The 27,007-nt window shown below is 43.7% G+C and overlaps 1 protein-coding gene across 3 annotated transcripts in view; it reads left to right on the forward strand.

Moving 5' to 3' along the window:
* Positions 1 to 1,220: 1,220 nt before the first annotated feature.
* Positions 1,221 to 27,007, forward strand: part of GTF2H2 (general transcription factor IIH subunit 2) — a 76,799-nt gene continuing 51,012 nt past the window's right edge. The window contains exons 1-7 of one of the 3 annotated variants that reach the window (XM_077462477.1): positions 1,221 to 1,352; positions 7,496 to 7,582; positions 7,671 to 7,748; positions 10,178 to 10,214; positions 16,081 to 16,167; positions 18,527 to 18,577; positions 25,706 to 25,760. In XM_077462477.1, coding sequence (XP_077318603.1) covers positions 7,509 to 7,582; positions 7,671 to 7,748; positions 10,178 to 10,214; positions 16,081 to 16,167; positions 18,527 to 18,577; positions 25,706 to 25,760 — 382 coding nt within the window. In that variant the 5' untranslated portion in view covers positions 1,221 to 1,352; positions 7,496 to 7,508. Of the gene's footprint in view, positions 1,420 to 5,968; positions 7,394 to 7,495; positions 7,583 to 7,670; positions 7,749 to 10,177; positions 10,215 to 16,080; positions 16,168 to 18,526; positions 18,578 to 25,705; positions 25,761 to 27,007 lie in introns of those variants that run through there. The other 2 variants (XM_077462478.1, XM_077462480.1) reach the window with 2 other exon arrangements.

Genomic DNA, 27,007 nt, shown 5'->3' on the forward strand with positions numbered 1-27,007 from the left:
GATGTTAAAGTCAACCTACATAATTAACCCTCAGAACCCCTACTGTTCTGAGGCAAAAACTAAATTTACACCTGTGTGACACTTTAGCCAAAATGTCACCCGCTACATCTATTATTACATTGTAATAGAAAATGAAATCATTCAACTCACCATAATGCCGAATCTCCTTGCATCAGGTGCCCCCAGCAGAGTCCCTCCTTGCATCAGGTGCCCCCAGCAGAGTCCCTCCTTGCATCAGGTGCCCCCAGCAGTGTCCCTCCTTGCATCAGGTGCCCCCAGCAGAGTCCCTCCTTGCATCGGGTGTCCCCCATCACATAGTGCCCGCCCTGTACTGCGCTTGCGCAGTATGGGGGACAAGGAGAAGCTGAACATCTCCGAAGATAAACGGCGCTTGCGCAGTGAGTCCAGGTTCAAGCCCCACCATCCAAGTGGACATGGATGGTGGGGCTTCAACCTGGACTCAGTCCGCAGGTGCCGTTCTTCTGAGACTTTCAGAGTCTCCTTGTCCTCCGTACTGCGCAAGCGCTGCGCCTGCACAGTACGGGCCGGACACTATTCGATAGGCGGACACTTTTTGTCAGAACACCGGCGCCGTGTGTTCAGTGGAGAAGGGAGGGGCCGTTCCGTGCAGCTAACCCTGGCTTCAGTATTGTGAGAGGAGAAGCCGATTCATTGGCTGCACAGATCGAGCCCCCTTCCTCTCTCCACTGAGCACAAGGGGGAATGATGTAGCGGCGGCCATTTTGTTGAAGCCTGCTGCTCCAAAAATTGGAAAAGCAAACATAACTGATTTCCCTGGGCAAAATCCCGAATCGGGACAGCCTCTGATCGGGACGAGGGTCCCAAATTCTGGATTGTCCCGGGAAAAACGGCACTGTTGGCAACTATGCGCTGTCCCTCTTTCCTCCTCATTTGTCCCTCATTTTGGTCTGATCAATATAGTTGTATATAAAATACACTATCTTTCAAAAAGTTTCCCAGTGCTAAACCTTTTATCCAATTTATAAATTGCTGCATTTGTAAATTCTAAGGGCCAGTATAAAGGAATAATAGGGGTAAAAAGCACTTGTGGGTTTAATCAATCTTTTTTTTTTTTGTACAGTTCGCCTTTAAGGGAGGTGTGTCAGGGGACGTGTACTATTCCTGCATACTTTTGCTAATAGGTGTCCCTTATTCCTATCTCAGAAAGTTGGGAGGTATGTTAAAGCAGAGCTCCTCCCGACATGCTGAGCACACATTGTACTCCGGAGATAGAGAGGAGAGCGGAACGTTTGTACAGGGTGAATGTTTCCGGGGGGAAGTTGTTCTTTGCTGCACACGAGTGAAAAGAGGTCCCGGTGATAGCAGAGAAGGTGGGCAGTGTTGTGTCTGGTGTGACAGTGATAGTAGTAATAGTCCCCTGGCTGTGAGTTGGGTCAGGTATGTGTATGGTGTGATCTGTCAGCTGTTTCCTGAGATGAATGGCAGACTGTGCATAGAGGACAGGGGGAGCTCCTCCTATGAAGGTGCTATAAGTCAGGGTTTATTCCAGTAGGTTGAGGTCCTATTCTCACACTATGATACACAAGCGCCAGGTTGTGCACATTGCTGTGCTACACACATAGGACAGCCTGTTCAGTGCGCTCACTTACGTGCCACAAAATCGCTCACGCACCTTTTTGTGCTTCGCGCCTCTCTTGTTGCATGAAACAATGCAAGTCCGCCTGCTGTGTTTGGGGTGTCATTGAATGACGCTGCAAGCTTGACATGCATTTACTAAATGCCATGCTGTGAATACAGTCTAAAACCCCACGTTTTGTTTGCTCAGTTTGTTTTTCCTAAAATACAATTTCCACATTTCTCAGTCTTGTTTGCACCCCTGTGCTGCTGATCTTCTCCGGCCTCTTTAAGACACTTTGGTTCCACTTGTGCCTTGAAGCTGTCAAAGCCAAAAGCCAATCATAGCTGGCGGAGGCGTTCTCTGCCCTGCAGCCCCATGTATACACAACTCTTACATATGTGGAGCAGGGAATGCCTTCGCCACTTATGATTGGCTGTTGGCTTTGACAGCTTCCTGGCGGCATGGCTCAGGCGGATTTGAACTTTTGTCAGAACGCTCCTGAGCTCATCCCTACTCAGGATCGGCTTACTGACAACCATTCCTGCGTAATGTGTGGCAGCATGGCCACAGGTAGACTCTCTGCAGGGGCACGGTGACACAAATGGGAGACAGTGGTGACAGGAACAGGAAGTGCTGGAGCATGTTTTTATGTCAATGAAAATAGATTTAAAAAAAGTGAATCTGACTTGTGAACATGTTTTAAAGTGATTTGTAAAGTCTCTTTTTTTTTTTCCTATAAAAATATCAAACATGCCCTACCTACCTACCCTATGCAGTGGTTTTGCATAAAGCCCCCAGGGTCCTCCTCTTTTCGATGCCCATGTGTTGGTGGTCAGTGGGGTCGATTAAATACCTAATTTGTCAATTGGGGAATAAAAGCCACTGTATCAGTGGGTGTAAAACGTGACCTTGCATTGTGGTCGTTGGGAGTATAACAGGTCCCTGTGTTGCCCAGTCAGTGGGAATAATAAATGATTCTGCATTAAAGGATAAGTTCACTTTAAAAAACAAAACAAAAAAAACAATAATAATAATTTTGCAGATAAAAAAAAATAGGCATTTATTATTATTTTTTTTTGGAGTCTGTAAAGCATTGCACCAGCGATCGGCAGATTGCTGGTGCCATGCAGGTCTGTCAGTGTATCTGTGTGCCTGTACATCCCGTATGGGCAAGCAGATACACTGACGGGAAGAATCAGTTAATTACCACGGAGCTCCACAGTGCCATGGTAGTTATTTGAGAACTACAAGCCAACAGCCACAAAGGATGTCAGGGCTTGTAGTTTATTCACACATATAGCTGTGTGAATAATTGCCACGGCTGCGCTGATTTCAAAAAGTGACAGCTAGTATGGTGACCTGCTACAGGGAGAGGGGAGACTGGGCAGCGGCTGCAGTATTGACAACATGTTCCATCCTAAAAGTGAGTGGAACATATAACATGCTCTCAAAGATCACCTTATCCTCTAAGCTCGGTACACGAGGCAAATATTGGCCAGTGCAACAGAAGCTGGCTGACCTTCATCCCATGTGTACACCAGCCTGTCCTACAGAAGTTGGCTTAAAGGCCAGCTTCTGTTGAATGGGCATGCTGGAAACAGGCAGACAATGGCTGTGAACACTGACCGTGGGGTTCTGGCGAGAGGCAGTCCCCCTGTCACAACAGAATAGCTCAGTGAGGAGACTGCAGTACTAACATTGGATAGTTAGTACAGTGGGTCCTTCCCAGCTTGTCAGTTTATTTATTTTTTGTTCAGCTTGGGGGGGGGGGGGGGGAGGGTTGAACAAAAAAAAAAAAAAAATATGATAGTGTGTACCAGGCTTAAGTGTTTAGTGGGAGGAATCGTGCCACAGCATTGGTTTCAGTAAAAGCTGTAAAATCCCCCCCCCCCCCGCATTAATGAATGGGAGTAGTAGAATGCCCTCCAACATTTGTGTTGGGGGGGTGGTAATTGAAGACCATCTAGATATTCAATCGGAGTAATGAAAGACAGCCAATACTTTACAGGTATTATCGGGTTGGAAATCACCTCAATCGATGGTGCCTTTATATATTGCTGGGCGGTGAAGCATTTTTGTTTCATTGCCTGGCACCCGCTACAACTCTGCACATCGGCTCACCTAGCATGCCACTGGTATAGAGCAAATCACTGCCTTCGTGTTCTCTTTTAAGGCCTGTTCACTGGAGTCCAACTGCCTACATGCTTTTTATGTTTCAAGGTATTTATTGATATTAAAGTGGTTGTAAACCCACAAATAAAACCCCTGCAAGACAAAGGCTTAATGAGCTAGTATGCATAGCATACTAGCTCATTATGAAATACTCTCCTTAGATTGAATCCCCCGCAGCGGTCCCAGCACATTGTTCTGCCTGGCGACATGTATCCTGGAGTTATTTATGGGTATCTCGGGCTCCGGCGCTGTGATTGGCTGGAGCCACCGGTAACTGCACGTCAGCTGAAACAATGGCGCGAACTAGCCGTTGCTTCAGTGCGCGTGTGCCGATGACATCAGCACATGCTGATACAGGGGATATTTCCTAAAACGTGCAGGTTTAGGAGATATCCACGGTAGCAACAGGTAAGCCTTAATATAGGTTTACCTGTAGTGAAAAGTGGTTGTAAAGGGTTTGCAACCACTTTAAGCCACAATGTAAAATCAAAAGCAAGCATATGGGTCACCCTCGCAGGGGCTAAGGAATAATCATGTTTTACTGAAAAATCCAAAAGGAATACAAACATAACAATAATAGTTAAACCTTCTTGGGATTGGGATGATATTGAAGCATAATTAAGGTGAATTGAAGGCCATACACTACAACCTACTCACAGTCCTCTCAGGGGTGGTCCCATTCCTGAGACCAACCCTAAAGGATGGAGTCTGTAAGAACAAGAAGAAAAAAAAAACTGAAAGAAGGTAGAAGGGAGTAAGAAAAGACAGTTTAGAGAAGGAAGGAGAAAAAGGAAGGAAAAATAACTCAGACTTCGATATGCCGCCGGAACCAGTCGGAGAAGGCCTGAACAAGCCCGTTGGAGTGAGGGAAACTCATAGGAAATCCTTGAGGAATTTAGCGTGTGAGTCATTCACGATGCTAGACATCTGCTCATGAAGCATCAAGGCAGTCATACGTGCCTTCACCCCTTGAAAGGCAATGCGACGGGTCTTCCAGGCCTGGGCTATGGGCCAATTAGCAGAAATAAAAAGATAAGTAGCCAGCTTCTGCTGGGATGTATATAGGCCAGGATTTGGGCAATGCAATAGGGCCAACTTTGCGTCCCTGTGGACCGTAATGTGGAAGAGGGTCTGGAGCAGGCCGAAAACCCTGGACCAGAATCCCACCAGTCTCAGGCAGGACAAACCAGGTATGCAGGATATCTCCTCTTTGCCCTCAGTTACAAAAGCATCTGTCACTACTACCCGAGCATGGGCAACCCAGGCAGGGACCCAGTACCACCTAAAAAGAACCTTATACATGGCCTTGAGTGTATTTATTTGTATTAAAAGAATATTTTGCAACTGTTTTCCAAGCCTTACTCCAGTCCTCTAAATCTATTGGAGACTGGAGGTCCCGCTCCCATTAAGATGTGTAGGAGAGAGATGCTGATGATGGGCATTCATTCAGAGATGCGTGGCACAGGCCAGCAATCCAATATTTTTGTTAAAGTGAAAAGTCTCCCTGGCTGGGTCCTCGTGTGTCTTACTAATGGCTTTCCTGAGACAGAAAGGAGTGGGAGGAAAGAAAATCTTGGACCCACATGAAGCCCCGGTAGAGCCACCAGGGAATGCCTGGGGGTTCTGTCAAACTTGGGGGAAAGAGGGGGTTAGGGCGTGATGGGCAGAAAGGAAGACATCAAATTGCCTGAATAGCGGACCGAATCCCATACCCTTAGACTATGCAACATTATGGGGCTCAAGGATGGGGAAAGTGACTTATGGGGAAGCCAAAGCAAGGCCTATATTGAATATGAGTCACAGTTAGGCAGTTCAAGCAACACCCAAAAGGGACATCCAAGGCCGTTCTGAAGCATAGCCAGCGGGGAGATCTGCGCCGCCACATATTATCTAGAAACATTAGGAACCCCCAAAACCCCTTGTAGTCTATAAACATATAGAGTGGATCTAGAAACTCTTGGGTGTTTCTGGGCCCAGATAAATTGGAGAATCAGATTCTTTAGGAGGCAAAGAAAAAAGGGGGGCACTGGTAGCATGCATAAATAGTATAGGGCAGTGATGGCGAACCTCGGCACCCCAGATGTTTTGGAACTACATTTCCCATGATGCTCATGCACTCTGCAGAGTGGTTAAGTATCATGGGAAATGTAGTTCCAAAACATCTGGGGTGCCAAGGTTCGCCATCACTGGTATAGGGTCTTGGGTAAGATTGTCCTTTTGACAGCAGAAATCCAGGAGAGAGAAGGATATTGCCAGAAATGCATAAGGGAGGTTAAAGTGCACAACAGAGGGTAATGGCAGAGAACAAAGAAGAGTAGGATCAGTTTGATCCTTAGATAGTCGATCAAGTGGAGTGCCAAGCGGTATGGTAAGTCCTCTTGAAGCTGTTCCACAACATTGGTGGAAAGAGTTACATTCAGTGCCGTCGTCTTAGAAAGGTTGATCCAAAGACCCAAAAAGGCCAAGAAGCGATCAAGTGTGAGCTGCAGATTGGGGATAGAGATAAGTGGGTTGGTCAGGACCAAGAGGGCCATTATCAGCAAAAAGCTTAGTCTTATATTGAGTCCCCGTGTAGGACACTCCTGATATGTCCAAATTGGCCCTGATTGCTGTCACGTCTAAATGCTTTTTGATGTTTGATCCAGCTCTGAGTTGAAAGATACACAGGGCCAAGGACCCTTGCCTCAGCCCCGAGTGGCAGTGCCTGTTGATTGATCAGGTAGCTAGTTCTCCATTGTGTAGAGTAGAGGAAAGAGTCTTTAGCATTCCTATAAACAGAAGTATCAGGTTTTTCTCCACTGGGTGATCAGCGGGGAAAAAAAGTTTCTCTCTTCATTCATAACCCATGTCAGATTAATTTCCGCCATCATTGTGCCATTGTGGAGATTTCCCTTCAAGTCCTGTCCCTTAGCCAAACAGGAAGCGAAGAGTTCCCCTCTATTTCTTTTCCGGGGGCAACCCAAAATGTGGGTTTTTCTTTTATTTTATATTTTAATCATTAACAGAACAGATAGGGTAAATCTCATTAAAAGAGATAAACGGACAGCAGTAATAACCGACAGGAGTGCTCTCTCCACTCTATCCATCTAAAACTAAAAAAAAAAAAAAGTTTTTCCTTTTAGTTATACTTTAATTTTTCCTCCTTTTCAGGTCTACCAGCAGTAGCTGGTTTTGTGGATTTAGAAAGCTGCAACATTCTGTGGCTGATATTGGTGTTATTGTTATTAAGTGATATTTCCTATTTACCTGATTTAAAAAGAACAAATAGAATTGTACTGTATATATCTCATAATCCATACCTGTTGTTCTATTGTTTAAAGCGGAGTTCCACCAAAAAATGGAGCTTCCGCTTTAAGTACTGGTGACCCCCTGACATGCCACATTTAGCATGTCATTTTTTAGGGGGGGGGGAGCAGATACCCAGTTTTAACAGGCACCCAGCTTCATCTTCCTCCCTCCAATCTTCTGGGACATGTCACAGGTCCCAGAAGATTGCCCAGCCATTCACAATGCTCGCACAGTGCACACCCGGCTGTGAAGCCACAGCCCATCCGCCCACAGTTACAGTACCAGGGAGAGGAGCTGGGCTTTGTGCGCCTGCATCGCTGGGCCGTGGGACAGGTGAGTGTCTGTTTATTAAAGTCATCATCTAAGCTTTTTGTAGCTGCTGACTTTTAAATGGGGGGAACTGCGCTTTAATATCTCCCTCCCTTTGTTTTTCAGGATAAAGCAAAAAATGGCAGAACATTTAAAGGTGGATGAAGAACCAGAAAGAACTAAGCGGTGGGAAGGTGGCTATGAAAGAACATGGTAAGAACTGTGCCTTCATTGTGTGATATATCCGTGATTCCAGGCCACACTACCCATGTGTTTAAAATAAATTGCTTTTCTTCTTCAGGGAGGTTCTCAAGGAAGACGAGTCAGGATCCCTGAAAGCCACAATAGATGAAATTTTATTTAAAGATAAAAGAAAAAGGTATTTTTTTGTTCTTCTAAGTAATGCAATGCATCAGGATAATAAAGGAAAATGAATAAATGTTAAATTTGTTTTATGCATTTTTAGTACAGTTACTTAACCACTTTCAGCCCAGCCTATAGCAGATTGACAGCCGGGAAGTGGTTCTGTTATCCTGACTGAGCATCATATGACGTCCAGCAGCATAACATGCCGGCGCATGCAGCGTGGGGGTCGTGAGTGCGGCGTGTTAGTCTGACACTCTCCATCTCTGATCATAGTAAGGAGCCTCTGTCAGAGGCTTCTTACTACGTGATTAGCTGTGACCAATCACAGCTGATCATCCCATGAACCAGGAAGTGCCAGTAAACAGCATTCCTTGGTTCGCACTGGCAGGGAGAGCCGATTAGCGTCTCTCCCTGTAAGAGGGGGTGTCTGTGCTGATAATCAGCACATTGATTATCAGCACAGCCCCCAGCAGATGTGCAAATCAGTGCCCAACAGCTGCCAGCAGTGCCCCCTCAAAGTCTCTCAGAGCCCACCACCGTGCCAATCGGTGCCCAGCAGTAACACCTGTCAGTACCTCATCATCAGTGTGCCCATCAGTGCTGCATATCAGTGTCGCCTCATCAGCGCCCTGTCGGTGAAGGAGAAAACAAAGTTTTATGACAGAAACTTCGAAAAACTTTTTTTCAAAAATGTTGGTATTTTTTAGTTTATTTAGCAAAAAATAAAAACCACAGCGGTGATCAAATACCACCAAAAGAAGGCTCTATTTGTGGGAAGAAAACTATAAAAATGTAGTTTGTGTACAGTGCTGTATGACTGCGCAATTGTCAGGAAAGGGGGGGGGGGTAGTGCTTGGTATTGAAGTGGTTAAAGGTGATTATAAAATGTATTACAAAACAAAAAACAAAAAGGAAAAAAAAAAGATTTTCATTACCATGCATTATTTTCTTCTTCTTTTCTAATGCATTTTTAATTCATATTTTTTATATACGAAGGATAGTTCACAAACATTATCACATAGGTTCTAGACTATACAAATTATTAAAGAGTTAGTTCACATCAAGTGATGGAATTGATAAAACATCAGAATCAATCGAATCGGACAGTGTTCTGCCAAAAACTCCAACACGCCAAAAGCTCCAACCACATCACTTCTGGTGACTCTCCAGCAGCAATAATTGGAGATTTGGACGAGTTGCCTATTTTCACAGAACAGCGGCAGCGCAAACCGTACGGTACACAGCGAGTTGGCTGTTTTGACAGAAAACCGGGTAAGGAGGAAAAAAGATGTTGCCACCTTGGAGGCGGCTTTGTTGTTAGTGTCAGGTGGACTAACAATGTCCACTCATTATATGGTGTACCATAGTGTATATGCTGCCCGCTGTTCTGTCAAAACAGCCAACTCGTCCAAATCTCCAATTATTGGTACTGCAGATTCACCGAAAGTGACGTGGATGGAGTTTTCGGCAGAAGACGGGAACAGACTACATGGATTATGATGATGGATAGAGAGGAGAGCAACAAGGATTTCAAATACTTTTCAGATGCGTTGTGTGTTTATTTTTTCCTTCCTGCCTTCTAGAGGTAAGGTCTATGTTGCCAGGAACCTAGCAAAACAAGTGGGGGTAAAGTAAAGTTTGTATTTGGCAATATACGTTTAAATTCACTGTATGGTTTAAGAATTATTAAAGAAATTTTGCATGTTTATACAGTAGGTGAAAACTCCGTTACACTAGTACAGGATACCCTTTTTAACATTATGGTAGGCACATGTAGAGTATCTCACAAAAGTGAGTACACCCCTCACATTGTAAATATTTTATTCTATCTTTTCATGTGACAACACTGAAGAAAACGGTTTAAACATTAATGACTGTGTGTTAAAGTTATTTTGAGGGGACAGAAAATTTTAGAAGTTATACAAGCTGTACACTCACTGCTTTACATTGTAGTAAAGTGTAATTTCTTCAGTGTTGTCACATGAAAAGATAAAATATTTACAAAAATGTGAGGGGTGTACTCACTTTTGTCAGATACTGTAGAACATGGCCTGATACAGTGCTTGCACAGAATGGCATATAGTGATTTATAAATGTTATCCAGGTTTTTTTTTTTTTTTTTTTTTTTTTTTTTGCCATACAGAAAAAAACATAATCTGTAAACTGCAACAAATAAAGAAAAGAAAACAAAAAAAACCTAAAGCAATAATGGCTCGCACAGTAATTCGGGGGATCTGTCAGGATGTAAAAATCCTTACTTCTGTTAGCACACCAATATAAATAATACCTAGATATTTTGAACTACAAACTGTAATTACAATAAACGAGGGCCTACTCTAATTGAGTGGGTGATTATAAGAGTTCACAGGTGACAGTAACCGCTACCTACTCTGCCCATGCAATGTATAATTTAATCCATATGGATCCAATTCATTTTTACAGAGTTTTTGAGCATCGTGGACAAGTTCGACTTGGTATGGTAAGCTATTTTAACATTTTCTAAGGATTTAAAATAGTGTGCGCACTGTCTGACCACTAAGCAGCTTTTCCTATGGTATTACTATATAACAGGAAAGAATCTCCCACAGGACTTTGTTGCAGCAATAGAAATCACACAATAGATGTGTGTATATGTGTGTATATATATATATATATATATATATATATATATATATATATATATATATATATATATATATACAGATTGGAGTGGGTCTGTGATGGAATGTTCACCAGCTCATTGGGACAAGGAACCCTGCGGGTCCTCGGTCCATGGATTTTTTTTTTTTCTGCAGAAGTTTGCCTTTTGCACAAGATTAAGATCCTGTGATCTGCTCCAACAGCCGGCTGGGTGACAGGCTTGATACCCTTATCCTTGTAGTCTCCCCAGCCTGGCCAGCAAACGTTTGCAGACCAGAGCTCCGCGATGGGTCGGCCACGACATGCCCCCCCCCCCCCAGGCTCCAGGGGCAGCCGGTGAGCGTAATGCCCCGGGCACACATATGACCGGGCTACTGATGTCTGCGTCACAGTGTGCCGGGCCAGCAGCTCCCCCCCCGTACAGATTGGAGTGGGTATGTGATGGAATGTTCTCCAGCTCATCGGGACTAGTAAGTACAGCTCTCCCTGCCTCGGTGGGGCTGAGCAGCTGGGCATTCCCTGGGAGGTCGATTTGGGGGTCCCTCACCTCCCTCTCTTCTCTCCCTGTCCCTTTCTTCCCTCCCTCCCTCCCTGTGGGGGATGTTGCCTGGGCTGCTGAGCAGTGTGTGTGCCATAGACGGGCTCCCTGGGGTGGGCGCTGTGCTGGGTAGCTGTGCCCTGGATGTCTATAGATCTCTACCCTGGGGGTCTGTGTCTGCTGATCGCTGTAGCACTGTTTGCTGCCATTTATTCTGCCTGTGTTCACTGTCTCTCATTGCATACAGTGCTCGGCGGACTTGTTTGGTGTGATCGGGGAGCAGCATGGCCAGAATCCATTTTGCTATAGTCCGACGGCCATTTTCCCTGTGATTATGTCCTTTGTACTGGACGCTCAGCAGCCATTTTGTTGAAGCCTGAACATGGTTTTCATACTTGGCGCTGTCCTCTGGGGCTCAGAACAGCGCGGTTTTCTCTCACAGGCATCTGGAAGCTGACACAGGACACAGGCACATCTAGTAGGACAGCGCAGAACTCGGTCAGGGTGGTGAGTCCTGCGGAGGGGGTCCCTCAGCCTGCAGCAGTTAGGAGGGTGCCCAAATCCCCAACAGGTGGCAGACAGGGTAGGGTCAGCATGGCTTCAGAAACTGGTGTTTCCTCACCCAAAATCCAGGCAATTGCAACCGGTTCACCTGCAGACAGTGCCCCGGACACTTTGTCGGCAGTCCTTAACACGTTCGTTGCCTAGATGGAAGCGGTGCGCGGGTGCAAAGGTGGTAAAAGTTATCCAGGGCTTCAGTGTCAGCAGTGGTGCTGAGGCGCTTGATTTGGCTAAAATGCTGACCGGCTGACCAGGCATCTAAAAAAGCCCTGACGGATTTTCCCTTCCTTGGTAAGCGGCTCTTTAGAGCCTCATTGGAATGACATTATTAAAAATGCCACAGGTGTTAAGAGTACCTTACTCCCACAGGCCAGGAAGGCTAAGGAGCCACGGTGTAGGCAAGGGCCCTCATTTTCCGCTCACAGATTTTTCGTCCTCCCAGGGCTTTGGCTAAACGTCCCCAGCCCGACAGGACGAACTCTGAAGGACAAAAGCCTCCCTGTAACCGCAAGCCTGCGAGCAAAAGTGCTATCGCATGAAGGTTTGCCCCCGCCCGCATCACGGGTGGGGGGTCGCCTTCGGGAGTTTGCAGCCTGGTGGGCTTCTCGGCTGTCTGGCCATTGGGTCTGCGATCTGATTTCCTCTGGCTACAAAATAGAGTTCCTCTCTTGGCCTCCAAACAGATTCTTCCCCTCCAGCATACCCGTACTCCCGGCTCGCCGGGAGGCCCTAATGGGGGCGGGAAGGGACCTGCTGTGTCGCGGTGATGGTACCAGTTCTGGAGCTGGAAAGGTTCCAATCTTGGACCTGAAAGCCCTCAATTACTTTGTGAAAGTACAGAGGTTCAGAATGGAATCAGTTGGCTCAGTAGTCGCTGCACTCCATCAAGGGGACTCCCTGGCGTCTTTGGACATCCAGGATGCATACCTGCACATACCCATACATGATAAAAATCACAGATCGCCACCATTAATAATAATAATCAAATTTAATAATAAAAATGCCATTAAACTATCCTCTATTTTGTAGATGCTATACATTTTGCGCAAACCAATCAATATACACATTGCTTTTTTATTTATTTTTTTCTTTGCTTTTTCTCAGAATTGTCCCACTTTATTTTTTGCGCTATAAACAAAAAAAAAAAAAAAAAACCACAGAGGTGATCAAATACCACCAAAAGAAAGCTCTATTTGTAGGGGAAAAAAAAGAACATAACTTTTGTTTGGGTACAACGTCACACGACCGCGCAATTGTCAGTTAAATAGACAGTGCCATATTGCAAAAAGTGCTCTGGTCAGGAAGGGGGCAAATCCTTCCGGGGCTGAAGTAGTAAAAAAGTTGTTCTCCAAACCGGCCCTCCCCCCAAGTTTGTTAAAATAACTTGGTTTGAAATGGCAGTAAGGGCCGGTTCACACAGCGAGCCGCGGCGAGGCGTCTCCGACTTACCTCGCCGCGACTTGCGGGGAGCTCAGCGGCGACTTGCAGAGGACTTCTGCATAGAAGTCAATGCAAGTCGCCCCCGAAGTCGCCCCGAAGTAGTACAGGAACCTTTTTTCTGAGTCGGAGCGACTCGAGTCGCTCCTCTCAGAACGGTTCCATAGTACTGAATGGGGGCGACTTGCGGGAGCGAGGCGAGGCGAGCCGTGTCGCCTCGCCTCGCGTCGCAGTGTGAACCGGCCCTAAATGATGTAAAAATGTCATGTTCCCTGGATTTCTTACTTTTCAGGAAAAGTGGATACAATTGTTGCACAGACATCCCTAGTGCCACTGTATTTAGAAAAATCACTTGCATGACCCCTTCGCCAAAATATTCCAAGAATGCTGCTGATACTAAAGTGCGAGTTGTGATGGGCCCCTATTCCAGTCTTTGCCCTATCCTGCAGAAAACTGGACAACAAATATTTAATTTATATGTAAAAGGAGACGGTGGTCATGGGACTTTAAATGAGGCATGTCACTACCCAGAGTCAAAATAACATTAAGTAAGTGGTATAGAAAGTTTATTGCAATCCAAGAATAGATCTACATAATCTTAGAAAAACACGGTACGTGGTAATGAATCACAAAAGTCATAAAAACCAGCTGACATATAAAAAGCACATTTTAGAACCCATAAATAGATCTTGTATTGATGCATGATGGTATATGTACAATAATGACGCAACCAAAAATAGGTATAAATTGCAAGAACCAGACTGTCTTAGCATCCTTTAAAAATCGCAGTGGAACTCGATGCGTTTCGTGGAACATTTCCACTCATCAAGAGTACGGTATAAGTAATGTCTATAATAGTGAAAAAGTAAAAAATATATAATAGTATACGGTCAAAATTGTTGAACACTTTCCTATAACAGGAATGAAAGACGTGATGTAGGAAAAACAAGCAGACTGATACTTATTAGTCAGCTGTAAATTAGCCCGGTTCCCAAAGGGAGGGAGAAAAAGGGGGTGACACCAATACAAGGCTGAGGCAGGAATGAGCCATCCATACCAAAGGAACAGAAAACAGCAGAAAAATCCATGGGATGCAGGAACAGCTCACGTACACACTAATTTAAAAAAGTGACGAGGGCTAAAAGGAGTGCCTAGGGCAAAAAATAAGAAAAAAACAAGTGTATAGGTGGGGTCAACTAGGATCCCAAAGTGAATCTTACAAATGTGATTCCATGGAATAGACTGCAGTTGCAATGCCGCTCAGGTGTAAAGAGGCATATACTGACCTGCTCAGGCTATATGCATGAGATACGGGACGGGGCACCACCAGTGCTATGCCATTGGCCAATGAGCACAATAGGTGATATGTGAACAAACCAACCATACAAAAATGCATGGAAGGAGCAGGTGCAGTGGAATGTAATCGGGTTACTGGGACGATAAAATGTATATAAAATGTAAATATCACGAATGTGACAAGTACTGAAAAAATGTAATGAAAAAATATAAATAATGTGTCTAATTTAAAAAAAGCAAAAACATAAACAAAAGTGTATAGGTGGGGTCATCTAGGGTTCCAAAGTGAATCTTTCAGGTGTTGTTCCATGGAGTAGACTGCAGTTGTAATGAGGTATAGAGAGGCATAGACTGACCAGTACCCAAGATACAGGACAGGACCCCATCAGTGCTATGCCACTAGCCAATGAGCACAAGGGAGTGTACACAGGACCAGCTTTGGCGCATGAGCAGTGGGTGTGTGGATCCCCACACACCCACTCTTGGCATGAGATGTAGAGGTCGGCCGATATTTGGCTTTTTTTTTTAAGAAATCGGTATGTGCCAATTTTATGCAAATTAGGCAGATTAACACAGTTGCGCAGTGTACCATAGTCAGAAGGTGAGTGTGGGGACTGGAGGCAGGGGTGGGCTGGGCTGGGGGGCAGGGTGGAAATCCCCCCGCCCCCCCCGGCCCGCCTACCTTCTATTCAAAATGGCCGCTATCATACGCGCTGTCTGCTGACCCCCCCCCCCCCCCCCCCCCTGCTGGAGAAAGTTGGCCATGGCGGTGGCCGCCTATTGGCTGTTACCATCCGCGCTACATTCTGGGAGTCGTAGTCCGGAGGCAGAGGTGGGACGCGGATCACGTGAGGGTAACTAATGGAGCTCTGTTTTCTGTCTGTGGCGAGGGGAGGGAGGATGGTGGGCACTGATGTGGTGGCAATGAAGGACATTGATAAGCTGCACTGGTGGGCACTGATGGGCTGCACTGGTGGGCACTGATGGGCTGCACTGGTGGGCACTGATGGGCTGCACTGGTGGGCACTGATGGGCTGCACTGGTGGGCACTGATGAGGTGGCACTGATGGGCTGCACTGGTGAGGTGGCACTGATGGGCTGCACTGGTGAGGTGGCACTGATGGACACTGCTAGGCTGCACCCAGCTCTCCACTCTAAACAATAAGCTCCTACCCAGCTCTCCACCCTAAACAATATCCTCCTCCCCCGTTTGCCACCCTAGATTTTATATTGGCCGCAAAAATCAGCAACATATATCGGCCATCAGCCTCCCCAATTTCTAAATGTCGGCATTGAACAGAGAAAAACCCATATCGGTCTACCTCTAATGAGATGGATGGAAGACATTGCCACATCCCGGCATTGATAGACGTCATGGGCAGGCAGCATGTGCATAGCACCAATGTGCAGGATAGAACTCCCCGCCCACAGCCCAATGGGGATGAGGAGGGGAGACAGTGCCGCACATTGCAGCCCTGGAAACCAGACAGAGGCAATAAGACCCCACCCCACCCACCAGCTGGGCTTGCTGGAAGGTGAACAGCAAAACAAAACTAAGAATGACAAACTTGGTGATGTTGGTAAACAATATATATAGATATAGTATGGTAATAAAAAACAAGGGAAACAAGAATAAATACATGAGGCATGTACATTTATTCTTGGATTGCAATAAACTTTCTGTACTATTTACTTCATGTTATTTTGACTCTGGGTAGTGACATGCCTCATTTAAAGTCCCATGACCACTGTTTCTTTTACATATAAAGTAATTTAGGGATAGAGGCATGTCACTGTGGCGATTAATAGGTCATATCTCCTGCCATTTAACAAATATTTAATGTTTTTGAAGCTTTTTATTTTATTTTACTAGATGCGCCACTTGTATGTGATCGTTGATGGGTCAAGAACAATGGAAGATCAGGATCTGAAACCTAATAGGCTCACATGCACACTGAAGGTAAGTTGAAATTACCCTTTTATTTCCTTAAAGCACTGTTTCCCAAATCTATCCTAACACAGGTAAGCTGCATTACATTGCAGACACTTTAATTACTTGACCTGTGCCACTGTGACTTTACCTGCAAAACTTGCACTAATGGTGGGACCTGAGGACACAATGGAATCTTTGTAATTTTAGGTAGTATTTTCAATTCACTACAAATTTGCTTGATTAAAGGCAAAGCAATGCAAATCTTGGTTTTGTAAAATTCTGATCTCAGAACACTTTTGGGTTTGCATTAAAATATAGCAAACTGAAGATGTTGCCTATAGCAACTACTCGGCTCCCTGCTGTCATTTATTTATTTTTTCTAGTGGTATTTTGAATATGAATGGTTGCTATGCTATTTAGTTTTCTCTCTTTCTAGAAAGTATCTTCAAAAAAACTGACTATGCTGATATAATCTCATACTATATTAACACCTTCCCACCAGACCTATAGCAGATTGATGGCTGGGCAGGCCTTTCGTCCTTCTGAGTACACGTCATATGATGTCCTCCCAGAATTCGCAGCTATGCCAGCAGTGCGATCTTTCATCGGCTGTGTCCACCGGCCCATTGCCAGTATTATTTGATTGCGGTTACCAATCACAGCAGATCACATGACAACTGTAAACAATGGATGGCTCCCTTGCATGCCATCCATTGTATACAATTGTGTTGCTAGCTGCGATTGGTCACAGTGATCACATGATATAAACAGGGCCAATCACAGCCCGTCTGAATCATATGTTTAGCTTTTGCTAATTGCAGCTAATTGCAACTAAAGATACTGATTGAATCAGTTTCATTCAGTAAAAATGGTTGCTTATACCAATGAAATGCTGATTGCTTTTTTTTTTTAACACACTGTGACCAGTCAGTGTCCCTGATCACCGCCACACCAGTTGTATGATAATGCTGTACTGCACTGGTGACAGTATGTTTAAAAAAAATTTACAACTTCAAAAAAACTTGCCATGCCACAGATGTGGATTGCCCATATGGGTTGGAAAAGCTGATCTATCAGCATAGAGGTAGCGGCTCAAAATTTGGTTGGCTAGCTACTCTGGGACTGGCCCTGACTGATTTAGTAATGAACAGGCTATTACTGTAAAATGTGGTATAATCAATCTGCATATGTGCACTGTAGATGGTATAACTCAGGGGTGTCCAACCTTTTTTCAAAGAGGGCCAGATTTGATGAAGTGAACATGCGCAAGGGCCGACCATTTTGCCTGACATTCTTTGCACCATTAAAATTCGGTCTAAGTGTGTTCGCTCGAGCTCTAATACACTGCCCAACAAGAATTCTCTTGCCTTTGTGGCTGTGTGTAGTAAAGAGATGAATTCAGGCGTATTATTTGGATATACCGTATTTATTGCCATATAACATGCACCTTCACTTTAAGAGGGACGTTTCAGGAAAAAAAAATTAAAATTTTAAATTAAGAACTGTGAAGCAAAATAAGGGTCAGTGCCCATCTGCAGACCCACCATTGCCAGGAAGAATCTCACCATTTTCCATCAGTGCAACCTTGGTGGGGGCCGGAAAAGCGCCAAAGAGATCCTAAAGGAAAATCTCCTGTTTACACAGCGGCCTCTTTAAGAGAGAGTCCCGCCTCCTTTGGACAGAACAGTCATCCAATGGCAGAGCCGGAGGCGGGACTTCCTATTACAGAGGCTGCTGTGTAAACAGGAAATACTCCTCCTCTGTGCACGGCACTCGTCCCACCTCCTCCCTCCAAGGCAGCCGGACTATATACCTTTTGGGGCCCTGGCGCTGGGAAATCGTTGGGGGCCACAAAAGATGTATATGTTTAAATAACCAGGCCGTTCAAAACCAGACCGTGGGCAAGACTTTGGACATGCCTGGTATAGCTGATAAGCCTATTCGGTCATACTGTGGATGCTCCAGGAGAGATGGGTTAATTTCTGGACCTTACTAATAATATCATTGCTCAAATATCTCATGAGATCTGTTTTCTTAACAAGCCTGTACTGACCTCTAGCTGCAAATACTGTAGAGTAATTCATCCTCAAATTACAGAACCTGATGTTTGTTTAGATTAGAAGGGTGGCAGGTCCTGCTGCCAGGGGAGAGAGCTGCAATACTATTTCAGTTGAGGATACATTTCTCTATAGTGGTTGCAGCTATTGAGATCAGTGAGGGCTTTTTTTTTTTTTTTTAAACTAATTTACTGCTTGTTAAGAAGGTCATAGCCTTGTCCACAGCTTTCATATAAAACAAAATAAATGATTTGGAGTTTGTTATACTTCATGACCAATTAAACTTATTGATTAACATACACTAAAATAATTATTTCCTTTTCCTTTAGCTGTTGGAATATTTTGTGGATGAATATTTTGATCAAAACCCAATAAGTCAGGTATGTGTAATATTTTTACATTTGTTACCTAAATGATTAGTAGTATTATATTACATTGATCAGATTGATTATTCTTCTGTGTATTCAAGCATTGTTCCCTCATGTAAGTATGCATTTCTTGTGAAAAATAATGATTTACAGTGAGGCAAAAAAGTATTTTGTCAGCCACCAATTGTGCAAGTTCTCCCACTTAAAAAGATGAGCGAGGCCTGTAATTGTCATCATAGGTATACCTCAACTAAGAGACAAAATGTGGAAACAAATCCAGACAATCACATTGTCTGTCTGATTTTTGAAAGAATCTATTTGAAAAAATGGTGGTCACCTACAAACAAGCAAGATTTCTGGCTCTCACAGACCTAAGAGGCTCCTCTGTCCTCCACTCATTACCTGTATTAATGGCACCTGTTTGAGGTTGTGGACAGGTGTCTTTCATACTGATAAAAAGTTCAGTCACACTCCAAACTCCACTATGGTGAAGACCAAAGAGCTGTTGAAGAGAAACAAAATTGTAGACCTGCACTAGGCTGGGAAGACTGAATCTGCAATAGGCAAGAAGATTGGTGTGAAAAAATCAACTGTGGGAGCAATAATTAGAAAATGGAAGACATACAAGACCACTGATAATCTCCCTCAATCTGGGGCTCCATGCAAGATCTCACCCCATGGGGTCAAAATGATCGCTGAGCAAAAATCCCAGAACCACATGGGGGGACCTAGTGAATGACCTGCAGAGAGCTGGGACGAACGTAACAAAGGCTACCATCAGTAACACACTACGCCGCCAGGGACTCAGATCCTGCAGTGCCAGACGTGTCTCCCCTGCTTAAGCCAGTACATGTCCGGGCCCGTCTGAGGTTTGCTAGAGAGCATTTGGATGATCCAGAAGAGGATTGGGAGAATGTCATATGGTCAGATGAAACCAAAGTAGAACGGTTTGGTAGAAACACAACTCGTCGTGTTTGGAGGAGAGAGAATGCTGAGTTGCAACCAAAGAACACCATGTCTACTGTGAAGCAAAGGGAACAGAACGACTGATCCGTGTACATGAAAGAATGAATGGGGCCATGTATCGTGAGATTTTGAGTGCAAAACTCCTCCCATCAGCCTGGGCATTGAAGATGAAACATGGCTGGGTCTTTCAGCATGACGATGATCCCAAACACACCGCCCAGGCCAGGAAGGAGTGGCTTCATAAGAAGCATTTCAAGGTCCTGGAGTGGCCTAGCCAGTCTCCAGATCTCAACCCCATAGAAAACATTTGGAGGGAGTTGAAAGTCCGTGTTGCCCAGCGACAGCCCCAAAACATCACTGCTCTGGAGGAGATCTGCATGGAGGAATGGGCCAACATACCAGCAACAGTGTGTGACAACCTTGTGAAGACTTACAGAAAACGTTTGACCTCTGTCATTGCCAACAAAGGATATATAACAAAGAATTGATATGAACTTTTGATATTAACCAAATACGGTACTTATTTTCCACCATAATTTGCAAATACATTTTTTCCAAATCAGACAATGTGATTGTCTGTCTGGATTTGTTTCCACATTTTGTCTCTCATAGTTGAAGTATACCTATGATGATAATTACAGGCCTCTCTCATCTTATTAAGTGGGAGAACTTGCAAAATTTGAGGCTGACTAAATACTTTTTTGCCCCACTGTAACGCTTAACTAATGTTAATGAAACCTAGTATTTTAATGACAAAAATTATATTGATGTAAAATGACAATTGCAGTTAAAGTATTTCGCATATCTTTGTGCACCAACCCTGTGGTCCATTCATCAATAGAATTGTTCTGCTCTGTCTTTAGAACTTGTTTTAGCAGGCTTTGCACTTGTTTCAGTGAATGAATACAGCTTGCTCTTCACATCAGCTTGCAGTGCTTCTGAAATCATTCACGGATGCATTTTACCTGTAGTTTACCTCTGTCTAGACCTCCATTTGACCTACTTCAAGCTGCTTTTACATTCCCATAGGCTTGTATGAGGGGAGAAGGAATCCTGACCATGAAGGCAACAACTTATGCCTAATTCACACATTTTGGTAACTGGATTCAGTTGGAAAATGTGTGAATCCTGGGTGGAAATTGTGTGAAAGTCAGTGGCGGGGCGCCGCCCCCCTAAAGCTACTTTATATAAAAAAAAAATAATGACCGTTTAAGTATGTGCAGGGTGCCGGACACACAGCTGCTATGGGAAGCATGACATGTTTGCAATCACGATTGCAAACAAGAAGCTCTATTGGCTTCCTTTAGAAAGTCCTGAGGGCGCTGAGCGTCTTTTATCTTTTGACATTATTAATTTTCTGTACAGCTGATTGTCTAGCTTTGATTAGACTTTCTAAGCTTGGTAATCGGCTTCTTCCTGTCAGGGACAACCTTATTTCCTTATTTCCGAATTCTGCATGGGGGCCTCTCACTTCCTGAAAACTTTGTCCTTCTCTTCATCACATGCATGCCTACTGTTTATTCTAAACGCCCCTATCTTGCCCAGCCTTGCCCCACCCCCCTAGCCTTTTTAGACAAGCCTTTCCGGCCCCACCCCCATCCCTCCTCTCTTTCACAGATCTCCTCCTGTCTTCATAGCTTCATTTTGGCCAGCAGTTTCTCCTGAGATGCAGGGAGGGCAGGATTTGGAAGTATATTCTGTTTGTTCGAAATTGTAAGATTACAATGCAACATGCTGCAGATTTTTTACAGTGTACAATCATGTGGTGGTTCTACATGGCACTGTGATGACACTGTGTGCATGGTGTGGCAGACGCCCAGCTGAGGGATCTACATGCGAGTATTGATATTAAGGCTCCGTTTCCACTAGTGTGACTTTTCATGCGACCTTGGACACACAAAGTTGCATGACCAGTGACAGCCCATTGATTTAAAAAGCAAACGTTCCCATCTATGCAGCTTTGAAAATCAGGGACTTTGAAAATGTGCCTGCACTACTTTGATGCGACTTTGATCTAGAGTGTAAAGTTGGATCAAAGCTGCGCTCAAAGCCGAACTCCAAATCGCACTGCTTTGGAGTCACGCTAGTGTACGACTTTGGAGTGTGACTTTGATGCAGCGTTGATCCAGCTTTACATTCTCTGGATCAAAGTCGAAGCAAAGCATTGCAGGTACCTTTTCAAAGTCACATAGATGGGAACAGGTGCTATTGAAATCAATGGGCTGTGCGTTGTCATGTGACTTTCTGTCTGAAGTTGCATGACAAGTTGCACTAGTGGAAACAGCCTTAATGTGGTTGCCTGTACTATGATTATTGTAGACTGTGAGTTGAGACCCTGGAGCACTTCCAGCTACACTGACAGTTCCCTCCCCGTATCCAGCTCCTTTCTACTGTGCACACCCATACTGTGTATGTGCCCTGCAGCTCCCACCTTCCTTGTGTGGATGGGGCTTTTTATTTCTTAATTTTCTCATGAATTAGGATGTGCAATGAGAGAACGCTGGGCAGGAACCTATGATAGTTCCTCCCATCCTGTATATGCCCACTGGCTAGACAGGAACAGTGTCCCTCCCAGGAAGTGATGTCACTAGCTTTCTGGAATCACACCCACTAGTTGGTTTTAGTCTCAGAAGGAAGTAGAATTTAAGTCATGTGACAGCACTGAATGCTGCAAAGATAGAAAAACTGGTATTTTTTTCCATTTTGAGACATAAGGCTGAACTTGGCTCACGTTAATGATTGCAAGGGAGAATTTAAGTGTTAGGGTGGACTTCCACTTTAAAGTGATTTTAAAGTCTTCGGTTATTTTTAACTAAAAAAAAAAGGTTATACTTGCCTGCCCTGTTGCAGTAGATTTGCACAGAGCAGCCTCTTCTTCTTGGGTCCCTCCCTCCTGCTGAGTGCCCCCACAGGAATCAGCTTGCTATGGGGGCACCCGAGCCAAGTCGCAGCTCCCTGTGTCCATTCAGACAAGGATCCGTGGCTGTGCCACTCCCCTTTTCTCTCCTTATTGGCTGACTGACTTTGACAGCAGCAGGAGCCAATGGTGCTGCGCTGTTGTCTCAGCCAGTGAGAAGGGGAGCCCCGGACAGCTGAGACATTCCTGCAGCATCGCTGGATCTAGGGGAACCACAGATAAGTATGGGGGGTCGGGGGGGGGGGGTGCTGCTGCTGCACACAGAAGGCTTTTTATCTTAATGCATGCATTAAGATGAAAAAAACCTTCTGCCTTTACAATCACTTGTAAATGTCACCCTCCTTTGGTCATGCATTCAGCCACGCTTATCTGATATTACCCGTTATAATAGTGTTGTCTGGCATTTGTACCATCTTGTATACAAAATATAAGATGACAACTCCATTTTAAATTCTCCTTTTAATTTCTGTCTCAATTAATATTTACCATAACAAATATTGAGTGTGAATTTCTCTAGCTGGGGTACATGCATCAATAAAAACCCAACAGGGGCTCTAACGCTTTACCACACTCTCCAGAATGGGGAAAAAAAAGTTTTGGGGTTTAGGCTTTAGGAATGCGTATGCCCTGATCTATGCTTGACATTCATATACAAATGATGCATCCTATACTTCTTGTAAAAAGACGAATATAGAAAGTAAACTGGAGTTTGTTCCCCCCTCAGTTTCAGCCTGATATAGAGATGGCATGTTCATAATAACATAGAACAAGGGCCTGCAAATTTGCAAAAAAATTGCAAGTTTTTCCAGTACAAGAGATACAATGGAAGTTTTATAGATATTCACTGGTCCCAAAAAAATAAATAAAAAAACTGTTTTTATAAATGAATGCATGAATAAAATATAAATGAATGAATAAGTTGTACTTGGGTGTTTATTTAATCAGGGTGATATGATTCAGCACAACAGAGAAAGAAATGTGGTAAAACAAAAAAAAAATAAAAAATTCTAAATAAACTCGAGCCAAGAATAATATTTGAAGAAAACTCCCAGTCTGCACCTTTCTCATCAGAGTCCCCCTTACTTCAGAGACCACATCAGAGTTCTCCCTTATATCAGGGTCCCTTAAAGTGATTGTAATTTGGATTGGATTTGGCCTGCGGCTTGTAGTTTGGAGACCACTGATATAGAAGGTTCGGTCGTTTTGGGGAAAGGAGTAATCAATAGTGGTGTTTCATTTCAAATAAAATGCTTACCTTGAAAGTAAAAGAAATCTAGAATACATTTGGATGCTGGAGATCTAGAAAATGACAGCCGCATTGGAAGGCTTCCATAGCAATGGAGGTGATTGTCGTGTTCAGTGGTTGGCTTAAAGCATTCGTAAACAGCAACAAAAAAAATAGCATAATGTCCTTGTATGCATTGCATATTAGCACATTATGAAAGACTTGCCATAGAACAAAACCCTCCAGCATTGCGCTGACAGAGCTTCCATCCTCACCCGGTCTTCCTAATCGGTTTGTGGACTTTCACGGTTTGACTGGCCGAGCTGTGATGACGTCACTCTTGCGCATGTGCGCTGGAGTCATGGCTGTGGCACAGTAGAGCTGCACAATTAATCGTCAAGAAACGTCATCACAATTTTTATCCCCATTGCGATCTTGACTAAAGTGTTTCACCATTCTTGTTATACAAAGAATTCTCTCTGCTCTTTTGAAGCCACAGCCCTCAAAAAAAAGAGAAACTGGGCAGTCTGCCAAGAATGATGACATTCTTTATCAGTTGAACTTAAGTATAAACATTGTAACAATTTGTCATTGGAATAGACTTCATGTGTAAGTGAAAGAAGTTTAACCACTTAAACACTAAACCTTTTTTTGACATTTATTGGTTCCTAGTAAAAAAAAAAAAAAAAAAAAAAATATATATATATATATATATATATATATATATATATATATATATATATATATATATATATATATATATATATATATATATATATATATATATATATATATATATATATATATATATATATATATATATATATATATATATATATATAATAGTAGACACCCTAGAGAATAAAATGGTGGTTATTGCAATATTTTATTTCACACTGTATTTGCGAAGCGGTCTTTCAAATGCAATTTTTTGGGAAAAAATTACTTTAATGAAAAAGAAAAAAAAAAACTAACCAGTAAAGTTAGCCCATTTTTTTTTTTATAATGAGAAAGATGTTACGTTGCGAGAATTGTGATCCTTTTTATTCTAAGCAAAAAAATCGTAATTCTCAATTTGTGCAGAATCGTGCAGCTTTATGGCACGGCTCTCTTAATGGACGGATGTCACCGGCTACTACTATAGCAAATATCTCCTAAACCGTGCAGGTTTAGGAGATATTTACTGTACGCACCGGTAATCCTTATTTTAGACTTATCTGTAGATACAAGTAAATAATGTTGGCCTTACTACCACTTTTACTATGCCCTTTATTAGCCCAGAAGTGTGCACTTTTTTTTTCCCCCTTGCTCCTAGGGAAGAGATGACGGCAAAGAGCCCAGAAGCCTCATGTTCAGCCTCTCTGCATGTCCCTGCAAAGGTGAAAGGGAGAGCAGTGGGGAGAAGTATGTAGTGGCAGAGTTGCTAGCTGGCAGGTGCAATATGTGGGGTCTTAAGGACCGTACACACGATACAAAAATTTCGACATGAGACTAGCATGCAACAAAAAACTGGGCAAACTGAAGTCTGAAAACCTGATTGAATATGTGTAGGAGGCTTTAGGCTTGGTTCACACTTATGCCGTTTGCATTTGAACATTTCTGCAATGCTTTTTGCTTTGTGTTTTTGCACACATGATTTTGCAGAAAATTGCATGTTCAAATGTTATGCTTTTTTTTTTTTGCCCAATTTGTTTTTGGGCAGAGTAAAAACTGCACAATGCAAATTGTGTTAAAATTGGGCCAAAAACACACTACATACTTTACTGCAGCTTCTCCATTGAAGTCTATTAAACCCAAAAAAGCAAAAAAAAACAAAACACCATTTTGCATTTACAAAAATGCCTGACCCTTTCCAAAAATGCATACTGAAGAAAGAGAAAAAAAAAAAAAGCATAGAGGTGAACGTATCCCATTGGAAACCATGTTAAATGAACAGTAGTGCGTTTTTGCAAAAAACACATTAATATGAACCGAGCCTTAAAATGCAACTCTTTTAGTGATTAACTTTTGTCATATTTTTGATCACTTTTAGGTAGGCCTCGTTATCACAAGAAATAAAAGGGCTGAGAAGCTGACAGAGCTTGCTGGTATGATAAGTATATTTAAAATTATGTTTCACTTACTTTATTTTTAGCTTTTTTTTTTTTTTTTTTTTTTTTCCACATGCTACAAAGAAATGTTTTTGATTGTGGCATTTGCGTTGGCCCTGCACCAAATACAAAATGCTGTTGATATACATATCAAGTGAAGATGACAGATCTGACTGGTTTAAGAACCAGCAACTCCCATGTTCATTGCTGCTGACTTACATGAAACAAAGTAGATGCTGCTGCCATTTATACTTCTAATATTGACAATACTGAGCAGCAAGGCCAGGAGCCTGTTTTAAGAGACAATATTCAAAATATTGAAATATAATATGTATTTTAATGCCTGTGTACAACTGGGATAATTTATTCATTCCTGGTGGAAAGTCTGGGTTAGAGATCAGCGGTGTGAGAGTGCCGGGGGATGTAGTTAAGTCAGAGATCTGAATCACTTTTTGTAGGTTTTTAAGTGTCACCCCTATAAGAGGGTGTCAGTTGTCTGGGGCAGGAGTCCCATGGTATCCAGAGTGAATGTGTCACAGGTATTGGACCTATATTATTTTCCAACACCACCCAATCCCTATTGTCTGCGTGACATGTCCAGTCTATAATTCGAGTAAGATGTGAGTAGGGATGCACCGAAATTTCGGCCGCCGAAACATATCGGCCGAAAATGCCCTTTTCGGCAATTTGCCGAAAGGAAAAAACGGCCGATAATTGAGCCGAAAATGGGGCGGGGCCTGGGACGGAACTCCGCCCCCGCCCCGCCCCTGGTGCCTCCCATGATGGGGGTGAATAGCGCAGGACTGATGCAGCCAGCGATGCCCCTCTGCAGTGAAGAGAGCCGTCTGGTTGAATAGAGCGCCGGGAACATCACAGCTTTAATTTCAATAGCTGTGTGTTCCCCGTCGCGCGCCGTCACACACAGCACCTCCCCCTTGTCCGGGGTTACTTTGATAGACTGATCACCTGTCCAGATTGGACGGGTGATCTGTCTATCAAAGTGCCTGGACAAGGGGGAGGGGCTGTGTGTGACGGCGCGCGACGGGGAACACACAGCTTTTGAAATTAAAGCTGTGATGTTCCCGGGGCTCTATTCAACCAGACGGCTCTCTTCACTGCAGAGGGGCATCGCTGGCTGCATCAGAGGAAGGAGATTTTCACAGCATTGCCACATATTGATAAGATTATTTACATTAGACTAATGTGTTTATCTAAGAAAACTATTGATAAGAGCGGACATTCCC

This window comes from Lithobates pipiens, unplaced genomic scaffold (assembly GCF_037356315.1).
Source record: "Lithobates pipiens isolate NorthernLeopardFrog02 unplaced genomic scaffold, aLitPip1_a1.2 Scaffold_3, whole genome shotgun sequence".
In the NCBI taxonomy this organism is placed as follows: domain Eukaryota; kingdom Metazoa; phylum Chordata; class Amphibia; order Anura; family Ranidae; genus Lithobates; species Lithobates pipiens.